Raw genomic sequence first — 19,605 nt, forward strand, 5'->3', positions numbered from 1 at the left:
TCACTTTACATCAAAAGAAGCTGCTGTAGCCACACCACTCAATGGGTTCACTCAAATGTGAAAATGTGAAAACGGATGCAAGATCATATCACCTTTCATCTTTGAAAAGCAGAAGTGGAACCTCCTATGCAACCAACAAGAATCTAGCAACAAAACACTTTTCCAGCAGTAATTGTACAACAGTAAAATGTGGTAACTAAAACATGTTGGAGCTCAACTGGGGTTGCTAGGTGACTGGCGCTGCGCTGCTGGGGTTGCTAGGCGACGGGGCTGTCCCTGGAGGTTTTTGATACGGTTTCATTTCCCAGACACCAAAAAATGTGAACTGAGTGCCAAAAGACAGCTGGGTAGTGTTTTTTTTATGGGCTTGAAGTTTTTCGTTATTGCTATTATAATTTATTTATAATAGTATAACTATTATAATAATAATAATAGTAGTAGTAATTTGTTCTTTATTTCACCAGAAAAATCCCATTGAGACTAAAAATCTCTAATCCATGGAAATCCTGGGTTTTTAGAAGTAGAAAAACATGCAAAATTAGAATTTTGCGTCATAAGTCCCACTTATAGCTATATCTCTCTGTTGGTTGTTTCTACTTATTATTCTCATATTTGACTGAATTGGAGTTGTGACCTCATTAGGGCTGTGCGTTTATCGTTGTCATGATAAATTCCAACTAAATCTGTTTAAAACCTTCCAAAACTCTCCTTATCGTCAGGATTGATGGTTTTTCCTATTTTCTTCACTGTTTGTTCAGCAGAAACATAAAAATTGCCAATAAATTGAAAAATACAGTTACCGTGTGCAATTTAGTGATACAAAGAAATGTATTATAAATGGGAATGGTATAATTAGCGTAACACACAGGTCATACACTTACCTGAAAAAGAAGTAATAAATCGTTCTCATTGTCATTTTTATTGTTATCACAATAGCACTGTAAAATATTGTGATAAAACTTTAAGTCCATATCGCTATGGCTCACCCTTGCTTATTGAAGACAGTCTGTTTTATTGTTTTAAAACAAAGAAGAAAAAAAAAACTTGTGCAAAGGCAATTTAAGCTTCTCCCAGCTTTTTCTTTACGCGCCGCAGGACTTTTATTGTGAAATAAACCCAAGCATTACAAAACGGAGGGGCAGAAAGTCAAAGTGAGTAGCCAAATACGGAGGGCTGTTCCAGCTGTAATATTCAAAGCCATCAATGAGACCATCAATATCATCCATCCATGCATCCACGAATTCATCCGTACCCAGCAGCTACCCATGTATCGATGCAATCCATCAAGTTCACCCATCTGAAACAGAGGAGGCAGGAATCGGGCTGCTGTTCTCCTGACGTGTAAACAGGCTTTGAAACTAGGGAGCCAATGCCAGGTTCACACCTTGACTCCAGAGCCGCATCCAGAGTCGAGGGCAGCCTGTGATCATGGTCTGTAAAAACTTACACGCCCACAGAGAGCTGGGAAATCAAAAACATCTTCTCCCCTAAACCCTAGTTTCCACTTTCCCCTTAAGGTTTTACGGCTCAAAGCTGCAACTTTGTGATCTTCAAAATAAATGTGTTTTATTGCTTTCCACATTTGCAGTTTATATCGTCGAAGGGAAAATGAAGACAGGAGACCAAGAAGAGCGTTTTAAGCTAGCGCTGATGTCACGCTTAGCCGGTCCATGAGCGTGTTCGCTGAAAGGCCAACACACGGAAACGGGTGAGTTGGAAGCTGAGCTGGAAGCGATGCTCATTTGCTTCTATAATCGCAGCTGCATGACCCTGAAGGTCAGACGCTCTTCGTCACTGTGAAGACGATAAGAGGACAAAGTGATCTTTAATGAGGGATTCCTGGTTGCGTGTTAATTACAAAACCATGCTGTGAAAGGGGATACAGGTGACTTTCAATAGGCGGTCCGCATTCGATGCAACTTGGCCCCCAAGATGTGATTCTGTCTTTTCACCTTATCCGCGTTTCCATGGCAAAGCAACGTGGGGAGACCACCAGGTGATGGATTGGACGTGTTAAGGGCCGAACTATGTGGCTGCATTTTCCAGCCACATAGTTCCATTCTATAGCACAATAAAATAACTGTTGCCTTCAGTGGTTATAAAAATGCTACATATATCAAATATGACTTAAAAGAAGTTTGATTTTGTAATTTAACATCTTGAAATTGGGCTTCTGTCTCTTTAAAAACCGCTGCTCTTTCTGAAACTTCGCCTTCAGAAAGTCATTACATCCCTCATGTATTAACCCTTTAGCAACATTTTTACCAGCGCTACACTGAAAAGTAGCTCGCATAAAGAGCTCAGCTGATGCGCAGCTCCACCAGGTGTTTGCTAATTTGCTGCTGGCTAGTCTGAAGGAGTTCGGGAGTCACAGAGGAGAGCTGGTCTGTGAGGAGAAAGCGTGGAAGCTGCATCTTGAAGATGGTGCTCGGTTAACCCAGGTGTTATGCACAGCTGAATGGTTGCCGTGGAGATTAAAGGATTTCTCAAACATACATGCAAGAAAAGTGAATGCATGTAGATCACATTAAAGCTGCAAGAAGGATTTTCGTTACATCTACTTCCAAATCTGTTCACCAAAGAATTCTGCTTTCGGGATATATTCTTCCTGTTTTTATTTGATTTTAACTCATCGTGTTACTTTTTGAGCCCTTGGATGATTGAGGCGTTTTGACTATAACTGTATTATGACCTTTGACTCACTAAAACATTTCTTTGCAGTCCTCCAAATGAACCGATTCCCTACATGGGGTGAATTTCACAGCTTCTAAAGACTGAAGTGTCTCCTCAGTTCCTACCTTTCGGTTCTGGCTCTCTCCCATCAGATGTGGCCGTTGGTGCTGAAGCCACCGGCAGCGTAAACTTCACTGAAAGACAAAAGAATCCTTTACATGCAATGCAATGGTTTGTGATCAGTGCAAAACAGGCAGTTTTTGTGTCTGAAGCAAAAAAGACACCATGAATATACTAACTGAAGGTAAATCTGGTATTTTTTTTTAGAAAAATATGTAGATACACTGTTTGACAAATGAATGCTCTATTAATAAATACATTTGTTTAAACTGAAAAGAGCTTTATTCGCATGCAAAATGTTTGAAAACCACAATAATTAAAAAAAATAGCACATTAGCATTAATTAATTATTTCTGCAGATTACGATAAACATGTTTGCATTGTGGAGTCATCTTTACATCTTCACCAAAATCGAGTTTTAAATTAAAGGCTACAATGTGCGTTTTGCGGCAAATTAGAGAAGTAATGACAATAATTTGATCATTATCAGTTTTTAAATTATTTTGTTGAACCTCGATTGTCCGAAAGCGTAAAACAGATTATGTACTGTTTTTATTCATTAAACAAAAACAATAATAAAAGGGGAAAAACTGATTAAAAAGTTATGGAATAACTTCAAGATGGCTGTGCACCGGGGTGAGCATTTATCGTATCGTTTATCACTTATCGTGATACATTTCTTATCAAGATAAGAAATTTGATCCATTACTGTCACAATAATTACCAATCAGTGTCGTTTAAAACCTTTAACTCTCTTTATTGTCAGGATTGATAGTTTTACCATTTTCTCTACTGTTTGTTCAATAAAAACAAATAAATACGAATAAATTTGAAAATGTGTCCTAAAGAAGCATTTTACAAATGGGAATGTTTTTCCAAGCGTATTATTTGTGTTTGTGGGTCTATAATTAGCGTGACACACAGTCGTACAATTGCCTGAAAAAGGAAAAATTAAACAGTTCTTATCGTCACTTTTATCGTAACCACAATATTGCAGTGACGCAAGAGACTAATAAAGCCAAACAGAGTAAAATTTCCTCCAGCTAATTTGGCTAATGTTGGATCTGCAGGCTATTGACAGATGGTGTTTACTTTGTTTTTCCGTTTTGGTTTTTACCTCCGCTTAATGACAGCATTGAATGTGGCGTCCTTGTAGATTCGCGCTCAGATTTCAATCTCGTAAAAGACTTTTTATAATGTCCTAAAACACAAAACCCTCGAACAGAAAGGTGTTCTTGTGTCGATGCAACCCAGCCGGCGTGGCTGTTTTTTTTTTGTTTTTTTTTTAATATATATTTATTTGTTTTTTTGTTTGTTTGTTTTTTGCTGTCCTCACCTCGACACCGTCCCCGATGCGCCATCGTCAGCATTTTGTCCCTGCATCGGGCCCTCTGCAGCTCACAGTTTGTCTCGTAGGTCCGCCCGTCCGAACCGCACACCGGCTTCCCGAGCGTCCGCAGGCAGACGGACCCGCAGTGGTTGTCTCTCTCTCCGATCAGCCACTGATTTCCACAGAGAAAGCAACAAGGTTAGCACAACGACGCTCTGCTTTCCGGCGTCTCCACGGTCTCGACTCCCGAGACTACTGCCTCGACTTGTCCCGCATTCCTTCAACACTTGTCAGCCGCTGCTTTTCTTTGTTTTGGCCACTACAAACAGAAAAAAGGGATTTAAAGGAAAGTAAGAGAGATCAACCTTAAGGCCAATTTATCTTTTCATTTGATGAGGACAGGTTCAACTTTGATGAGCCAAACTGACTGGTAGGAATCTCTACTTTCCCTCTCTCTGTACTTGTGATCTATCGATAGGAGGACAGCGTTCCCTCTGCCAGAACAAAAAGTTTCAACCCTCCAAGCAGTCACCAGATATTTCAAATCTAAAAGATTTTGGAAGAGTGAAAAACCTTGACAGGCAGACGCAAACGATGGTAGCAGCACATCAGCATTCCCCCAAAGAGTTGTGTTTTTGTTTCTTCACAAGGATTCAGACATTAATCTGTCACATCTTGCTTGGAAGCAATGTTGAAACAATCTCAAGTCCTTGTTTCATAATGCGCAATTAAAACAACAAGGTTTTTTGGGGCGGGGGAGTTTTCCCGTGGGAAAATGTTGCATTTGAAAACCTCTGTATGAATTTGCATGCGGCAGCGCTGGTTGGATCTGACAGTAGATCTTATAAAGGGCAGGTACTGAGGGAAGAAGGTGATGGAAAATAAGATGTCAAAGAGATGAAAGGCAGAAGAAGAAAAAAAAGAAAAGGGTAACATTCTTATCTTATCAGATAATCTGAAGACACTTGCAAAAAAGAAGAAGAAGAAGAAGAAAGAAACGATGTGCTATAGGAGCGCATGTGAAGGTTCTGCCTCTGCTCTGGCTGTCAGACGGTCCCCCTGCTTCGGTGCCCGAGCTCCAAACAAACACAAGACGCTGTGTTTTGGAAAAACATCTGAAATTGTTGCTGGGAGACGGATTTTCTCTGAACATGTAAAAGAGATATCAGACGGTTTAGATCGAAATGATGCCAAACCACAGATGTCACGAATGAGTTGGCGCACGACGGGGAATTCATACACAAGCGATTTCCAGCGAGTCTTCAGACGTGCTCTGGTCTGCGCTCCGAGTTCGCAGCAAGCGGTTCCTAAAGAGGATACGCTCTGTTCAGCCATCGCAGCTGAATTCTGTCTGCAGTTTCGCCCAATTTTGATGTATTCGATCTGTCAGATCATGAATTTGTGCGAAAACCATTACATCGCGGTTCAGCAGTATGAAAGTTACGAGCTGATTCAGTAGGAGCGCCATTCAGTCAGCATGGCAGTTTTAGGATAGAGTAGGGAGTAGGTCTATGGGCTACACAAAATATGTACATTTTATAAATGTTTTTCACAGAATCATTCTTCAATGATGAGGTTTCAGTCTACTCAGTTCTGCCTTTCAGAACGAGCTGTTTTAGGGTCTCTTGTCACTTTAAATCCACTTTGTAGCCACGCCCCCCAACTCAATTTTTACACTCGCACGTGAAAATGGCTGCGCGATTACACAACCGTACATCTTTGAAAAGCAGACGCAGATGGCAGCAAGTGGTTTCACAATAGTAAGTCCACAACAAAACCCTTGTCTTTTCCAGCAGCCATTGTACAGCAACATATTGGTGCTCAACTTGGGTTGCTGTGTGAGGGGCAGTTCCTGCTGATTTGTGACGTTTCATTCCAGAAGGTTTTTGAAACGGCTCATTTTACAGACACCAAGAAACATGAACTTATTGCCAAAAAATGTCTGAGTGTTTTTTTTGCTTTGTTTTGTTTTATTTTTCTTTAATGCTTGAACTGTTTTGTTTTAGAAGCGCTGAAAACTCAAATGGAAGTACAAAATTTTGCAAAATGTGAATTTTGCAGAATGCGCCCCTTTAATGTTTTACATACAGAGAACAGAACTGCAGTTCGTACACGCTGAGGAACGGAAGAGAAAAGATGTTTTACCATTTCATCTAACGTAAAAGAGCAACACAGTCAGATGGAAGGAAAATCATCCCATCAGGTCCATCAGCCCTGCTCCCGCCACCTTGTTCCACTTATTACATTACGGCTTAATTGTGATCTGGAAGTGTCCATTTCAATCCCACGCAGCTTTTTGCATGTTCTGTTTGCCGTCGGTCCATGAAGACCAGATTCGGGTCAACAAATAGTCCTCACACCAACAAATTCCTCCTCTTCGCGAGTTACCGCTGGCTTCTCGGCTGCTGCCCTTACCAGTCTCAGATTAAATCAGTCTCTGGTTCTCGGCTGCCTTGTAGGTTTTGTCAGATCAAGTTGCATACGGTGGACCGTGGAGCTGATGTGAGCCAAAGTTTTTAAAAATAAAAACAAAACATCTTTTTTAAAGTCCTGTGCACGCTGTGTTTGTCACAAAGAATACAAAATATTCTGTTGATTGTCGCTATGATGCATCAAAATGGGGGGAAAAAAGTAGCTTAAAGGGCGGAAAACATTTTAGCAAAGGTATTTCTCGAGAGCTTTTGAGGCATTTAAGCAGCAAAGCTTTTGAATTTGTAACTTAAAGGTTTCACACGTGGGAAACAGACTGCAGACAAGAAGCGAAGCCTGAGTTAACACACACGGCGGCATTGTTGAAGCATAAGTAGTACATGTTACTACAATGTCCCGTTATTGATAGAATGTTGTTTTTGTCTGGTAACAGAACCTGGATCTCTGGTTGATGACCTGCTGAGGAACCCAGAAACGCCCAAGAGGAACCAGCTGATGCTGAAGGACGGAGCTGAAGTCAGACTAGAAACCAACTTCACCGTTTGTTTCTATCTGGAAACTGTAACAGCTGTTTTATGGTGCAGCAAAACGCCAGAATGTGGTAAGAAAACTGGGCAAACACCAGGACAGATCGTTTCTTTTGCAGGGGACTTTTTCGTTATTTTACATTTGTCAAACTGTTCCCGCCAGCAGCAAAAATTATGGCAACTATAAACACGAGTTTTTACATTTCTGTCCGAGTTGATCAGAAACAAACCAAGTTTTCATAAGTGGTCAGTGATCCAGCTGAAGTGACCTCAGAGTATGCAGTCTTTATGACACCAAGTTCTCATTTTGCTTTTTTGTCACACTGAAAACTGACATGGATAAATGACAAAAGCAGTTTTTAAAAAAATTATTTAATGTATTACAATAAAAAAAACTATTAAAACCAACTTGACCCTTCATGTTGACATAATCTCTCCCTTAAATCTTGAGTTAATTGTGATAAACCACATGAAAAATCTAATTATTAAACCAGTAACAGAGAACATACATCAGAAACTCTGTAAAATGTCATTTGAGTAATTTTTCTACCGCAGAACAAAATTGAAAACTATTTTTAGATCTATAGTTTATTATAAAAACTACAAAATACACTGAGATGACTGTATCAACTACTTTCTACAACATTTACATGTACCTAGATTAGACTTTATGAAAAACAGCTTCTATTTAAAGCAATAATGGCATTACATACCCAAATTATTTTTTAAAAAATGATATAAAATCCATATTACATGAAAAAAACGTACAAATGTTAACCAACACTTTTAACAATGCAGACACAAATGTAAAATATTTCTGAAAAGTTTATGATGTGTTAAGAAATTACCTAAATAATGCCAGTCGTGTGTAGATGTAGAATTGCATCAAAAATTTACCATGTTCATAAATCAATGTTTTTTTTTCCTCTGCAAAAGTAAAATAACTGCGACTTTATACCATGATGAACCAAAGAGGTTAAAGTGTTAAAACTAAAAAAAAAATCTATAATTCATCAAAAAAATTACCAAAAATATTCTCATCATTTCAACACATGGAACAACATCGTTTTATCAGAGATTCAATAATTTTCAATAAATACTTAACACTAATTATATTCCACATGGACCTCAGCTAAGCTGATAAATTAATAGAAAATTCTTAATTCATAAAATAAAAAAAATACAAAAATATTCTCATGTCTCCATGGAATCATATGTAGAACCAAACCAAATTAATAAATTCAGAAATAATTCATAATTAATCAACAAACTAGCAAGATATATTCAGGTAGCCATGTCTACATGTGGAATCATATTTCAATGTTTCTAGGTTACAGTGTTCCAGTAAAAAAAAAAAAAAAAAGTGAATTGCACTTTATATTATACAGCACTGAGGCAAATTTTGTTGCCTCTATAATTCATAACAAAAATATTTCTGTGTCCCTGGATTTAACGCTTCCTCAATTAAATGAATGCTAACATTTAAAGTCGGAAGATTTTAGAGTGGTCTAGTCAAAGTCTAGATGTAAATCTGATTCAGATGTTGTGCTACGCTCCCAAACCTTTTCAATGTGGTGGAATTAAACCGATTTGAATAAAAAATAACAAAAACAAAGCAAAGAGTCGTCGGCCTAAATCCCTCAACAACAGAGTAAACTCTCACAAACGCTACAGCCGAACTGGTCTCACGTTTACAGAGAAATGACTTTTTAACGGCAAACGGACCAGCCGTCATTTGAAGCCAAACTGTTTATCATGTCTGGAAAAGATAAAAAATAAAAAATCACTTCTTTGCTGCGTCTTTTACCGCGTTCTTAAAAGCGAGACTCTACCAGGCGCTGGTGGCACGGCACAGTTTGTTTGTGTTTTTGCTGGGAAGAAATCTGCGTGCAATGACTTTAAAGAGCTGAAACACAGATAAGATTCTTTGTGAAATAAAGAGAAGATACAAGAGGTGCAGCATCTGCCAGATTAAATCGAGCGATAGGAAAGCATGGTGGCTGAGGGGAGGGAGGCCAGATAAGATAAAAGGTTACGGCTCTTTACAGCTCCACCACAAATCTCTGCCTATTTCCAACTCCTTTTGGCCAGAGTTAGTTCTTCAATTATAGATACGTTTAGAAAAAGAAAAATGAAGGAAAATTTCAGACGGGATCAGTTGCCAGAACAGTATGCCCAGAACAAGCCAGAGTTTTAAGGAGGATTCCAGCCCTGGCATTCGGGAGAGAACGACAAACTCTTGTCAAACGGCTGAGAGTGAAACTAAAATATGATCTGTTCGAGGTGAGTAAGTACAGACAGGGGAGAAACAAAGCAGAGCATTTCATTTTTTACTTGTGCTTCTTCCTCTTGGCTCTGCCGGATGACGAACGTAATCCAGCTGGAAAAGAAAAAAAAAAAAAAAGAAAAAAGAACGCATCTGCCATTTATCAGATTTTAAAAGATTTGTTTAAGAGTACCAAAAAAGAAAAACCTATCCCTTCCACAGCAGACAGGGGTAAAAAAACAATAAAATAAAAATACATTTGGCCTGTTGGGGAGCCAGACGACAGCAGAGCAGTTTGTGTATATGATTAAATATTAAACGGCTCAAATAATGTCAAAACAAAACGACAAAAAGTCCAGATTTAGGACTCTGGCGTCTGTCCTCCTCCCACAGGCTGACCTGTCCGCCGCGCTCCTGACTCACGTAATGGATGCAGCCTCTTTTCTCATCACAACAAAGCGCCGGGTGACATTTAGAGGCGGCATTATCTGTTGAGCTGAAATAAACCCCTCTCACCGAGTCTCCCACATTTCTGACTCACACCGTCCCACCCACAGACTCGCTGCCTGTAAAGGTGAAACTAGAGCCTCGGGCAGAGGGGAAAAGCTGGCTTTTTTTGTGTGTGTGTTTTTTTTCACTTCACGGGTTGGAGTTCTTTAACACAAATTTTTGTCTGTTAAATTGTAAGATTGGAGGGGTGAGGAGGGGGGAAAGAAGAAGTGAGTCCCAGTGTTGAGCAACGTGTTTTGACTCACTGTTTAGATGACGGCCGTCCGATGGCGTAAGAGTTTGGGTGTGGATGCGAGCTTTATTCAGCGGAATGCAGAGTTCTCGCGTCAAAATTCTAAATATAAAGTAGCAAATGTGTCCTTGCGCTCGAGAAAGACACTGAGGATGTTTTATTTGCTCGCTCACTCACTTCTTGTCAAAGTTCACATTGTGAACGTTAAAGCTGGGGTACAAAACTTTTTATTTTGTGAAAAAAAAAAAAAATTTCGAGCTGCTCTCATTTGAACAAATACGCCGCTCCGTCAGAAACAACCAATCAGAACCAGAACCAGTAAGTTGTTTCTACACCATTAGCACGTTTAGCAACGCCTACACGAGCTGGATGGACGGCACTAAGACCTTCCTCCTGGCTCTGATTGGTTGTTTCTGATCCAGAGCGGTGAATTTCTTCAGACTGAAGTAGCAGCACTGGAAGGACATGGAGGAGCTCGATTTTTTTCTGTCTATCTCATACTGTCACAAAAAAATAATTTTAACAAATATGTAAATCAGTGATTCTTGAGAAGAGAGACAAAATGGGTTTTAATTTTCCCATTTTTTAATTATTTCTCAACCTTATGTATGCAAATATGACAAATAATGTTTAGGAAATGTAAAGATGCTAAAGTACAGGCTCCCAGTTGCAACATTTTTTTTTTAAATTACATTTTTAATCAACAAAAAACAAAAAGTTCATCTGACGGAGTTGACAGTGCATGATGGAGTTGACCCAGAGCTGAAGGTGATGACAAACTAGTGAGTAAAAAGAAATACTTGATGCATGTGAAGTAACACAAATGAATTAATTGCACATTTAAGTGAGATTTGACAACAATTTCACTGAAAGAGTCAAAAACTCTGACGGAGTTGAAAAAAAAACAAATTATCTCTATTTAATTTATAGGATGTTATTCTGAAGGAGGTCATATTGTAGCTCATCAGGTCCATGAAATCTTTACATTATACCAAAATTAAGCTTTTATTTCACAAAATTTCATCAAAGTTTTGTAAATTGTCAGTTATGGAGTTGACACATCATGGTTGTGACAAGCAACTTAGGAATAAAACAGAAGAAAAAACTAAAGAATAACATAAGCTAACCAGAGCTAACTAGCAAAGGAAGAGAAGGGAAGAGGTCATGGGGTCCTCAGAAGTTCTGGTGCACCACAATAATGCCTGATTTTTTTTTACATTCTTTTCATGTCTGACGGTGTTGATAAAAACTAGGGACAAATTTCAATGGAGTTGGAAAATATAAAAAAAAATATTTTTAATTCAATTTATCGATACTTTTATAATTATTTATATGACTACTTATACTTAATTGTCACAATATATAATTTTAGTATTTCTTTAATTATTTTAAACTATTATAATGTATTGAGTTCTGCTCCTGGACAAGGACTTTTACAGGCATCATCCACCGACTACAATGTTTAATATAAAAAAATATTAAGCAAATACCAGGAAAATATACATTGTTGTGCTCACATGACTCAGGTTAGTTTAATCAGATATTTGAAAAAATTATATTTTGTGTATATTTTTTCCAAATTTCGTGCTTTATCCATAGGACCTGTTTTGTCCCTATTCTATTCTGAAATATATATTTTTATTAAAGCTATATATCTCAGTTTTAAACATTAATGTGAAGTGTTCTGTGAACATGATGCTTCCAGCACCAGGAATGAGACTAAACGTCACACCCAGCTGCCTCCGAGGCCAAAAACCTGTCATTCCCTCCTCTGAACATGAACCGTATTTTCCGGACTATAGAGTGCGCCTCACTATAAACGACACCCACAAAGTTTTAAAAAAAAAACTGGAAATGTACCTACTATATAAGCCACACCAGGCTATAAGCCGCTGGTATCTCCACCGCTCTCGGGTTTTCCACATCTGCTATTAAGGGCGCAGCCCTGCGTCTCCAGCGCCAAACCATGGATTCGTTCACGCTAAGCTTAGTGCAGCGACTATCAATCTTTACTGCCAGATCGATAACCTCTAACTTAAAAGCTGCATCATATGAGTTTGAAAACATTTCTCTGTCATGAATACTGCTAGCATGTGCTTGTTCTCAATGAAAATCAGCACTTTCTTCTTTGATTTCTAATTTTGACTTCCAATGATTCACTTCCTGCTAAAGCGCCCCCTGGTGGCTGAAGAAAATTCCACAGAAAAGCCGCACCGGGCTTATAAACCGCATGGTTCAAAGAGTGGGGGGAAAGTAGCGGTTTATAATACGAAAAATATGGTAGCTTTTCTCTAGAACATCCATGTTGACAAAATTGAAGGTGTTTTTGGATCAGAGATTCTTCTTTCATCTGCACCCTCCAAGTCCTTAGCTGTGTGAAACTGTCCCCACTCAGGACAGACACACCGATGTAAAAGAAGGTTCCAGTGGCTCCTGGGCTAATTCTGACCATTTTGTTTTCAACTTAGGGGATAGTTTGGGTTTGTGGTCGAACCTCGGACGCAACTGGGTGTTCCACAAGGACGGTATTCCCAAACATATTAAAGCTGGTTTAAAATGGGTAAAGCAGGCCAAGCTTTAAAACGGATGCCGCCATCAGACCCAAAATCCACACAACTTCAAATCCAGTGCTAAATGCAGCCCACACCTATTTCCCTTACACCAAATATGACTCTTGGGTGTTTTGAAGAGGGTCACGAATTAAAATTAAGTCATGGCTTTTGTGGTTTGAATTTAAATTACTAATACATGACTATTACATTTTAATAAGTAGTTATTTTTATCCTGTGACACACACCAAGATAATTGATTGTTTGCATTTGATGTTATGCTATTGAGAGAGCAACCCACTCTGCCACGATTGACGTCATAACAACTTGTTAAACTTGTCAAAAAGCAGACATTTGGTAGACTAATCGCTTTTATTTAGTTGATTTCAGTGTAAAAATGGTAAGTAACAGCAGTATTGCATTATGTAGCAGGCATGTTTCTAATTACACTGAGTTACAAAAAAACAAATATTTTTTGGGAAGTTGTCTGTTTTTTCAATTGAATTAGGTCTATTTTGCACCGCTAAATCCAAAAATGACATCCATTTTTCTCAATCAGGTCAAGTTTTTATTCTAATTTGATTTAAAGAAATCCGACCGTCTGACTAAATTGATGACATTTTTGTGACATTATCAGTTCGTTTCCGTTAAAATTTTCTCATCCGAGAAAGGTTTTAAGAGAAAGAAAAATAGTTTTAATTAAAGGTCACAAACTTGGATTTCTGTAAATTGAATAGTAAACACTGATAAGGGTAAGTATTGAACATTACATCTTCAGCTCTCCTCCTGCTCATCACTCATTGATCCCAGAACAAATCAAAAGCTATTGAGCACCTAGACTTTTGCATACTTTCAAGTGGTAGAAAATGTGGCGTGAATTCTGCCGAAATTTGTGATTTGATCAAATCAACAGACGCGTCAGGAAGCCATGGATCCATTTCCAAGCTAGCTATTTCCAACTTTCAGAAATGGCACTATGAGAGAGAACTAGGTGTGCTACTAACACAAACAAATTAGCTCGACTTGAACAAGTGGAAGCCATGGTTACGTTGGCAAAAACAACTCGGGGGAAAACAATCTCAACACTCCCGTCCCTCACTTCCAACGTAAAGTCATGGCGCCCCAACGTAATTAGGTGACTTAGTTGCTAACGTTCAATTACATTTAACGCCCCACTAAAATCTGTTGACTCACTGTCTTGTTTATTTACCGCTTTTGAATTGAATTTGAGCTGACAAACATAAGAAAACACCAACATCAGAGCTAAACAATGAGGCGTTATGCGTCTCATCCAGTGTGAGACGGGAGTAAATTCGTCCCGTTAGTTGCTATGGAACCAAACTAAATCTCTCATTCGGTTGCAGGACGGTTGCTTTTATAGAAATGTGTCGGAGTGAATTATGCAACTTTATTTCCCTGCAGAGTACAAGAGGAGCAGTAAAGGCAACCAAAGCAAAGTCTTATGTTATCGGGTCTGTTTCTGACTCAGATTTTGTCCTGCATCACAGCCAACGACGACGCCAAGATTCAGCCGTGGAAAACAGTCTTATCACATTTCTCTCTAAACTACTGTTTTACATCATTTTCCCTTCTGGTATCAAAGAAACATAGTTCATATTTGAACATTGTCAGAGCAAGGTTCACTTGCAATGGTTTTGACCTAAATGTAGCTCCTAATAATATCAAGAAAATAACCTTTAACTGGCAGAAACAAGCAGAAAGGGGAGATTTGGCTTTTTAGTCTCTTTAGTTCATACAAAGATTCACATAAGAGTTTCAATATGAATTTTAAAGATTATCTGAAATTCAACTAGCATAACTAAACAGTACAACCGTAGCACCTTTGAAAGATTGCAGCAAGACTGAGTGAAGGAACAGGTCTTATAGAAAATAAGACTTTATAGAAAATACCCTAAAAGTGGAGGACATTCAAAGCTGCCAGTTCAACATGAAAGCAGACTGCAAGGTGCTAAAGGAATTCTCAGGAAATATCAATGCTAGCACATTTTTGGGAGGGAAAAATACAACCAGGAAGAGATGGGCATACCAAGTGCATCATATCCTGAGGCTACAATCCTCAGCACAGTCCCAGCCCCAGGCATGTTTTCCCCTTCTCTCTTCTGGCTTTTGTGGCCACTAGTGCCACAAAAACCTTTAAAAATGTGAGAGATGGTAAAAGTTTAACAGTCGTGGGAGGTGTACAAGGAGTAAATCTTTGTAACCTAACAAAAACAATTAAACAAAAGTGAATATATGCTATATGTAGGCCTGTTGCACTAAGCACTAAATCACTTAATCGACTGATAAATTAGAACAAACTCGATTACTTTAATTTGCATGATTTATCGTTTTTCTCTTTTCTCTCTATACCAAAAACTGAATGATAAAAATCTTCAGTTTGGTGTTTTGGTTTCAACTAGCCACTTTTTCATTTTTTGAAGGAGAAGTTTTGTTTATGGAGACTTCATAATTCATTTTATTTTTTGTTTTTTTTTTCATTTATTTTGGATATTTAAAATATCTTCCAGCTCCAGTGTTAAATGTTCATTAGTATTTAAGGTTTACTGATCTTTGAGAATATGTTATTTCATTATTATGCCATTATTGTCATTGCATTACTTAACAACAACAATAGTATTGTTTATCACAATAACCTCTGGGACAATTTATCGTCTAGCAGCATTTGTTATTGTGACAGGGCTAACTATATGGAGTAAAAATTTGGCCGAAACCAAACACAATATTCATGAAAAAGAGTGGTATCCCACCTGCTGAGCACAGAACTGGAAGTTTCCTGATGTGGGTTTTGGATCCTTTGCTGCTTCATCACCTGACCAACTCATCTTCATCAACTCCACCGTGAATTAAGTTGTGGATCAAAGAGAAAAATATGAGATCATCATGTGTAAAAGACGATTAAAGTGGAAGCAAAACAGGACCTTGCAACATGTCCATGACCCCAAAACATGCCAGTAAATCCGAGGACTGGCTTAAGGAATGCATTAGCCGAGAAACAGAGTCACGGCCAACGTCAAAGATCAGATCTGATTCTCATTAAGATACTGCAGGATGACTTGAAATGGGACGTACACACAAAGAAATCCGTAAAACATCTCAAACCAAGAGTGAGGAGTAAGGCAAACCTTCCTCACACCGATTATCAAAGACTGGAACCCGCCGAACTGAGGAGGCAAGACTGGCTATCAAAGGACATCATTTGTAAGTAATGGTATTTACATGTAACTAAAAGACTTTGTGGTAACACTTTATTTGAAGGGGGTTGAATAAGACTAACATGACACTGTCATAAACATGACATAACACCTGTCATGAACATGAATAAGCCTTCATGAATATTTATGACTTGTCATAAAGCGTCATTCTGTAAATTATGACACTTTTAATACAAAGTTGACATTATTCAAAATGTCTTTGTTATGACAGCTTGACATTAACCAAGAGATCATTACTGACATAAATTTGTCATAAAAGTATTACTGATTGCACTTTAAAAATTAGGTAACTTTATGTTATTAAAGGTAAAGTTTAAACAGTAATGATTTAGTTGAAGTTGTCATAACAAAGACATTTTGAATAATGTCAACTTTGTATTAAAAGTGTCATAATTTACCGAATGACGCTTTATGACAACAGTCATAAATATTCATGAAGACTTATTCATGTTCTTGACATGTGCTATGTCATGTTTATGACAGTGTCATGACAGTCTTATTCAACCCCCTTCAAATAAAGTGTTACCGACTTTGTTTTCCAAAGGTAAATTAAAAAAGAAAAAAAAAGGTAAGACATCAAAGTGTGAAAATTTCTTCCGTCCCATCGTTACCCAGTTCGCTCTTTCCTCCCAGATCACCAAATCCTCTCCAGAAGGTCCTGATGTGGTAAAACTCCACCTGCCTAGCAAATTGGGGAGCTTAAAAGTTGTTATTTACAGCTAAATTCTTGGCCTTTTCCGTTTGGCAGCAATCGTCCGCTGTAGCATAGGTGACATAAAGTGTTTTTATCTACTGAGAGAAAACAGCCCCTCCCCGGTTCTGCCAACAATAGATGTGGTTCAGACCCACCCGGAATCTCATAATCAAAACCAAACATATTCGGACTGAATGCGGCAAAATGCAACGGGAGCAATTATCGGAACACACCAGGAAAACATCACAGATACCCGAACTTGTTATACTTTCCGTATTGAGGCAGAATCTGACGTGACGCCGAGCCAAACAGGAGATAAAAGATAAATTAGAGTATTAAATACATCCTTCTCAGTACCTTTTAACGACAAACAATGTAGGAGTAGTAACAATGGGGAGACAGCGAGAGAGAGAGAGAGAGAGAGAGAGTTAGCATTTCCCGACACTGTCATGATTTGACAGTCACCTTTTCCTTCTGTCAAATCAAGACGGTGTGTTTCGGTTGGTTTCGGCCGGGAAACAATGAGCAATGAGATTCTCACATTTAACAAGCCACATTCCCCCAGCATGCACAGTATCCCACACGGTCGAGCCAGAAAAACACAAACCCCTGAGTTCTCTCTGCAACACTCATAAAATAAGTGAAACGCAACCCCTGTTGTGCAACCATTACAGCTTCACAAAAAAAAAGACTTTGCCATCACTGGCAGGGAATTTATTCCAGCCTGGGTTTTGGCATTCAAACAAGATAAGCAAATATCATTATAAAAATAATAATTTTTATACGCCTCCGTAAAGGTTTAAAAACGAGCTATTTTAGCCAGGCAGTAAGAAAATCTGTGAATTTCACCTTCAACAGTGGATCTAAATCTCACACCTTCCAACTTTCTTTATTAGTTTGGAGAATATTCCACTTCTGGACGGAGTTTGAGTAATAAAACAATCATATAAACACATAATAAACCGCTGATCCCAATTTTAGATTTATCACACCTATCAGGTGGTGCCCAAATAAAAGACTGTTATTTAGCATGTGTGCTGATGTACGTCCCAGAAACACTGGACATTACTGACGAACATTAAGCCACATGGTTATGATCCAGTAAGAAAAATATTAGTAAGTCTTGCTCATTTTCACATTTTCAGATACTAACACCTTTCAGAGCATTTTCAGCTGTAAGATCCTTGGAGTATGTGCTGAGCATGTATGAACATCATGTCTTGCCACAGATTTTCAACAGGATTTACGTCTGGACTTTGACTAGGCCAGTCAAACACATGGATGGCGTTGTTTCTGCTCATGTATTTTAAGCCTGGCGGGCCACCAGGCTTTACTTGCTGCCCCACCAGACTAAGCATTCTTTGTTTATAGGTTATAGGTTCTTTCTAAACACCAGTAACAGTGATAATAAAGACGTGTTAAAGAGTCTCTTTGGTGAAACAGTTGGAAGCACAATGACATCATTATGGTCAGTATGTAAACACACAGGAAGTCTGAGGTCAGGGGTCATTTTTTATTCTTTGGAGCTCCGTAACCACTTACTGTCGACACGCTAACAATGTCAGCGAATAAAGATAAAAAAATCAAAAAGAACTCTTTAAATAGGATGAAGCAACTGGAGTGTAAAAATATGTGTATTTTAATTGTACTTTCTTTTTTAAGACTTAATAGTTGGTGTTAAGGCATTGTTAATAGTGTTGTCCAATAATACGTAATCGCTTAGTCATACTTTCAAATTTACTGTCAACTTTAAACGATTTTTTAACTCAAAAACACAGCAGGCTACTGGATGGCTGCACTTGGTTGTTTTTTAAATTCAGACGAGACAGAAGTTGTCAATCTTTGTACCAGAGTCCTTGAACAAGAAATTCCTTTTCTTCAGTCACTTTATCTGGACGGCTCTAAATTTACCCGCAGCAATAAAGCAAAGAACCTTGGACCTGGTCCTGGACTTGAATATAAGTGAAAATCTCTAGAATCATAAACAATGGCTCCCTAGGGGGCGCTGTAGATCCAGCCTATTGGTCAGCAGAGAAGAATGGGAGAAAATAATGTGTTGAGCTTGTAGAGATATAAGAAGACATGAGAGGCTGTGATTGCAGCCAAAATGCCCCAAAAAGTTCTTAGTTAAGCACAATGAATTTTATTTTTATTTAGGGATTTTTTTTCTTCATTTTATTAAATATTCAAATAGGCCTGTAACAATAAGCAATAAATCAATTAATCACATGATAAATTAAAATGAGCTCTATAATTTCTATTTGCATGATTTATCGTTTTTCTCTTTCCACCAAAAACTGGATGATAAAAGTCTTCAGTCTGGTGCTTTGGTCTCAACTAGACTCTTTTTTAAGGACTATTTCGTTTACAGAGACTTCAAAATGAATTTTATTTGTTATTTCTGTTGTTCATTTTGTGTATTTAAAATATCTTCCCGTTCCAGCATTAAATGTTTGTTAGAATTTAAAGATTTTTGGTATTTAAGAATGCGTCCTTGCATTACTACACCACCACCATTTCTATCACTTGAAAGCGGTCTCAAAATAACGATGTTATCGTTTATCGCAATAACTTCTGGGGCAATTTATCGTCCAGCAAAATCTGTTATGCTGACAGGCCTCTGTATACAAAAGACTTCCCACAAATTCTTTCCACAAACTGTGAGAGGAAAATTATTGTAATCAACTTTTTAACAACAACAACAACAACAAGTGTCCACTATAATAAAATGTGGAAAAAGTGACTCCAGTACATGTGTGGTACAGCAACCCTGAACTTGGCAAAGGCCATGATGCATCACTGCGGTCTCTTTTCAACCCGAAGGATCTACATTTTCCAACATAAGGTACCAAATTCACATCTTCTATATGAAAGGCAGTATGGAGAAAAACATAATTTAATGAACCCTCTTTTTTCTCTGTATGATTCTGAAGCAGAACAAAGCAGGCTCTCATCATTAGGCCAAAAAAAAAAAATTGCAGGTCTCACCCTGACTTGACTATTGCTGGGAAGAAGTGTTTCTATTCTCAGGCAGATTACGG

The 19,605-nt window shown here is 38.2% G+C and overlaps 1 protein-coding gene across 9 annotated transcripts in view; it reads right to left on the reverse strand.

Annotated features, from left to right (window-relative positions):
- Nucleotides 1–19,605, reverse strand: part of smoc1 (SPARC related modular calcium binding 1) — a 62,757-nt gene that overhangs the window by 31,740 nt on the left and 11,412 nt on the right. For all 9 annotated transcript variants that reach the window (XM_014994864.2, XM_014994866.2, XM_014994873.2 and 6 more), the window contains exons 2-3: nucleotides 4,130–4,295; nucleotides 2,799–2,867 (exon numbers count right to left, since the gene is read on the reverse strand). In XM_014994864.2, the coding sequence (XP_014850350.1) occupies nucleotides 2,799–2,867; nucleotides 4,130–4,295 (235 nt within the window). The remainder of the gene's footprint in view (nucleotides 1–2,798; nucleotides 2,868–4,129; nucleotides 4,296–19,605) is intronic.

This window comes from Poecilia mexicana, unplaced genomic scaffold (assembly GCF_051168715.1).
Source record: "Poecilia mexicana isolate PSO_F unplaced genomic scaffold, ASM5116871v1 scaffold_22, whole genome shotgun sequence".
In the NCBI taxonomy this organism is placed as follows: Eukaryota; Metazoa; Chordata; class Actinopteri; order Cyprinodontiformes; family Poeciliidae; genus Poecilia; species Poecilia mexicana.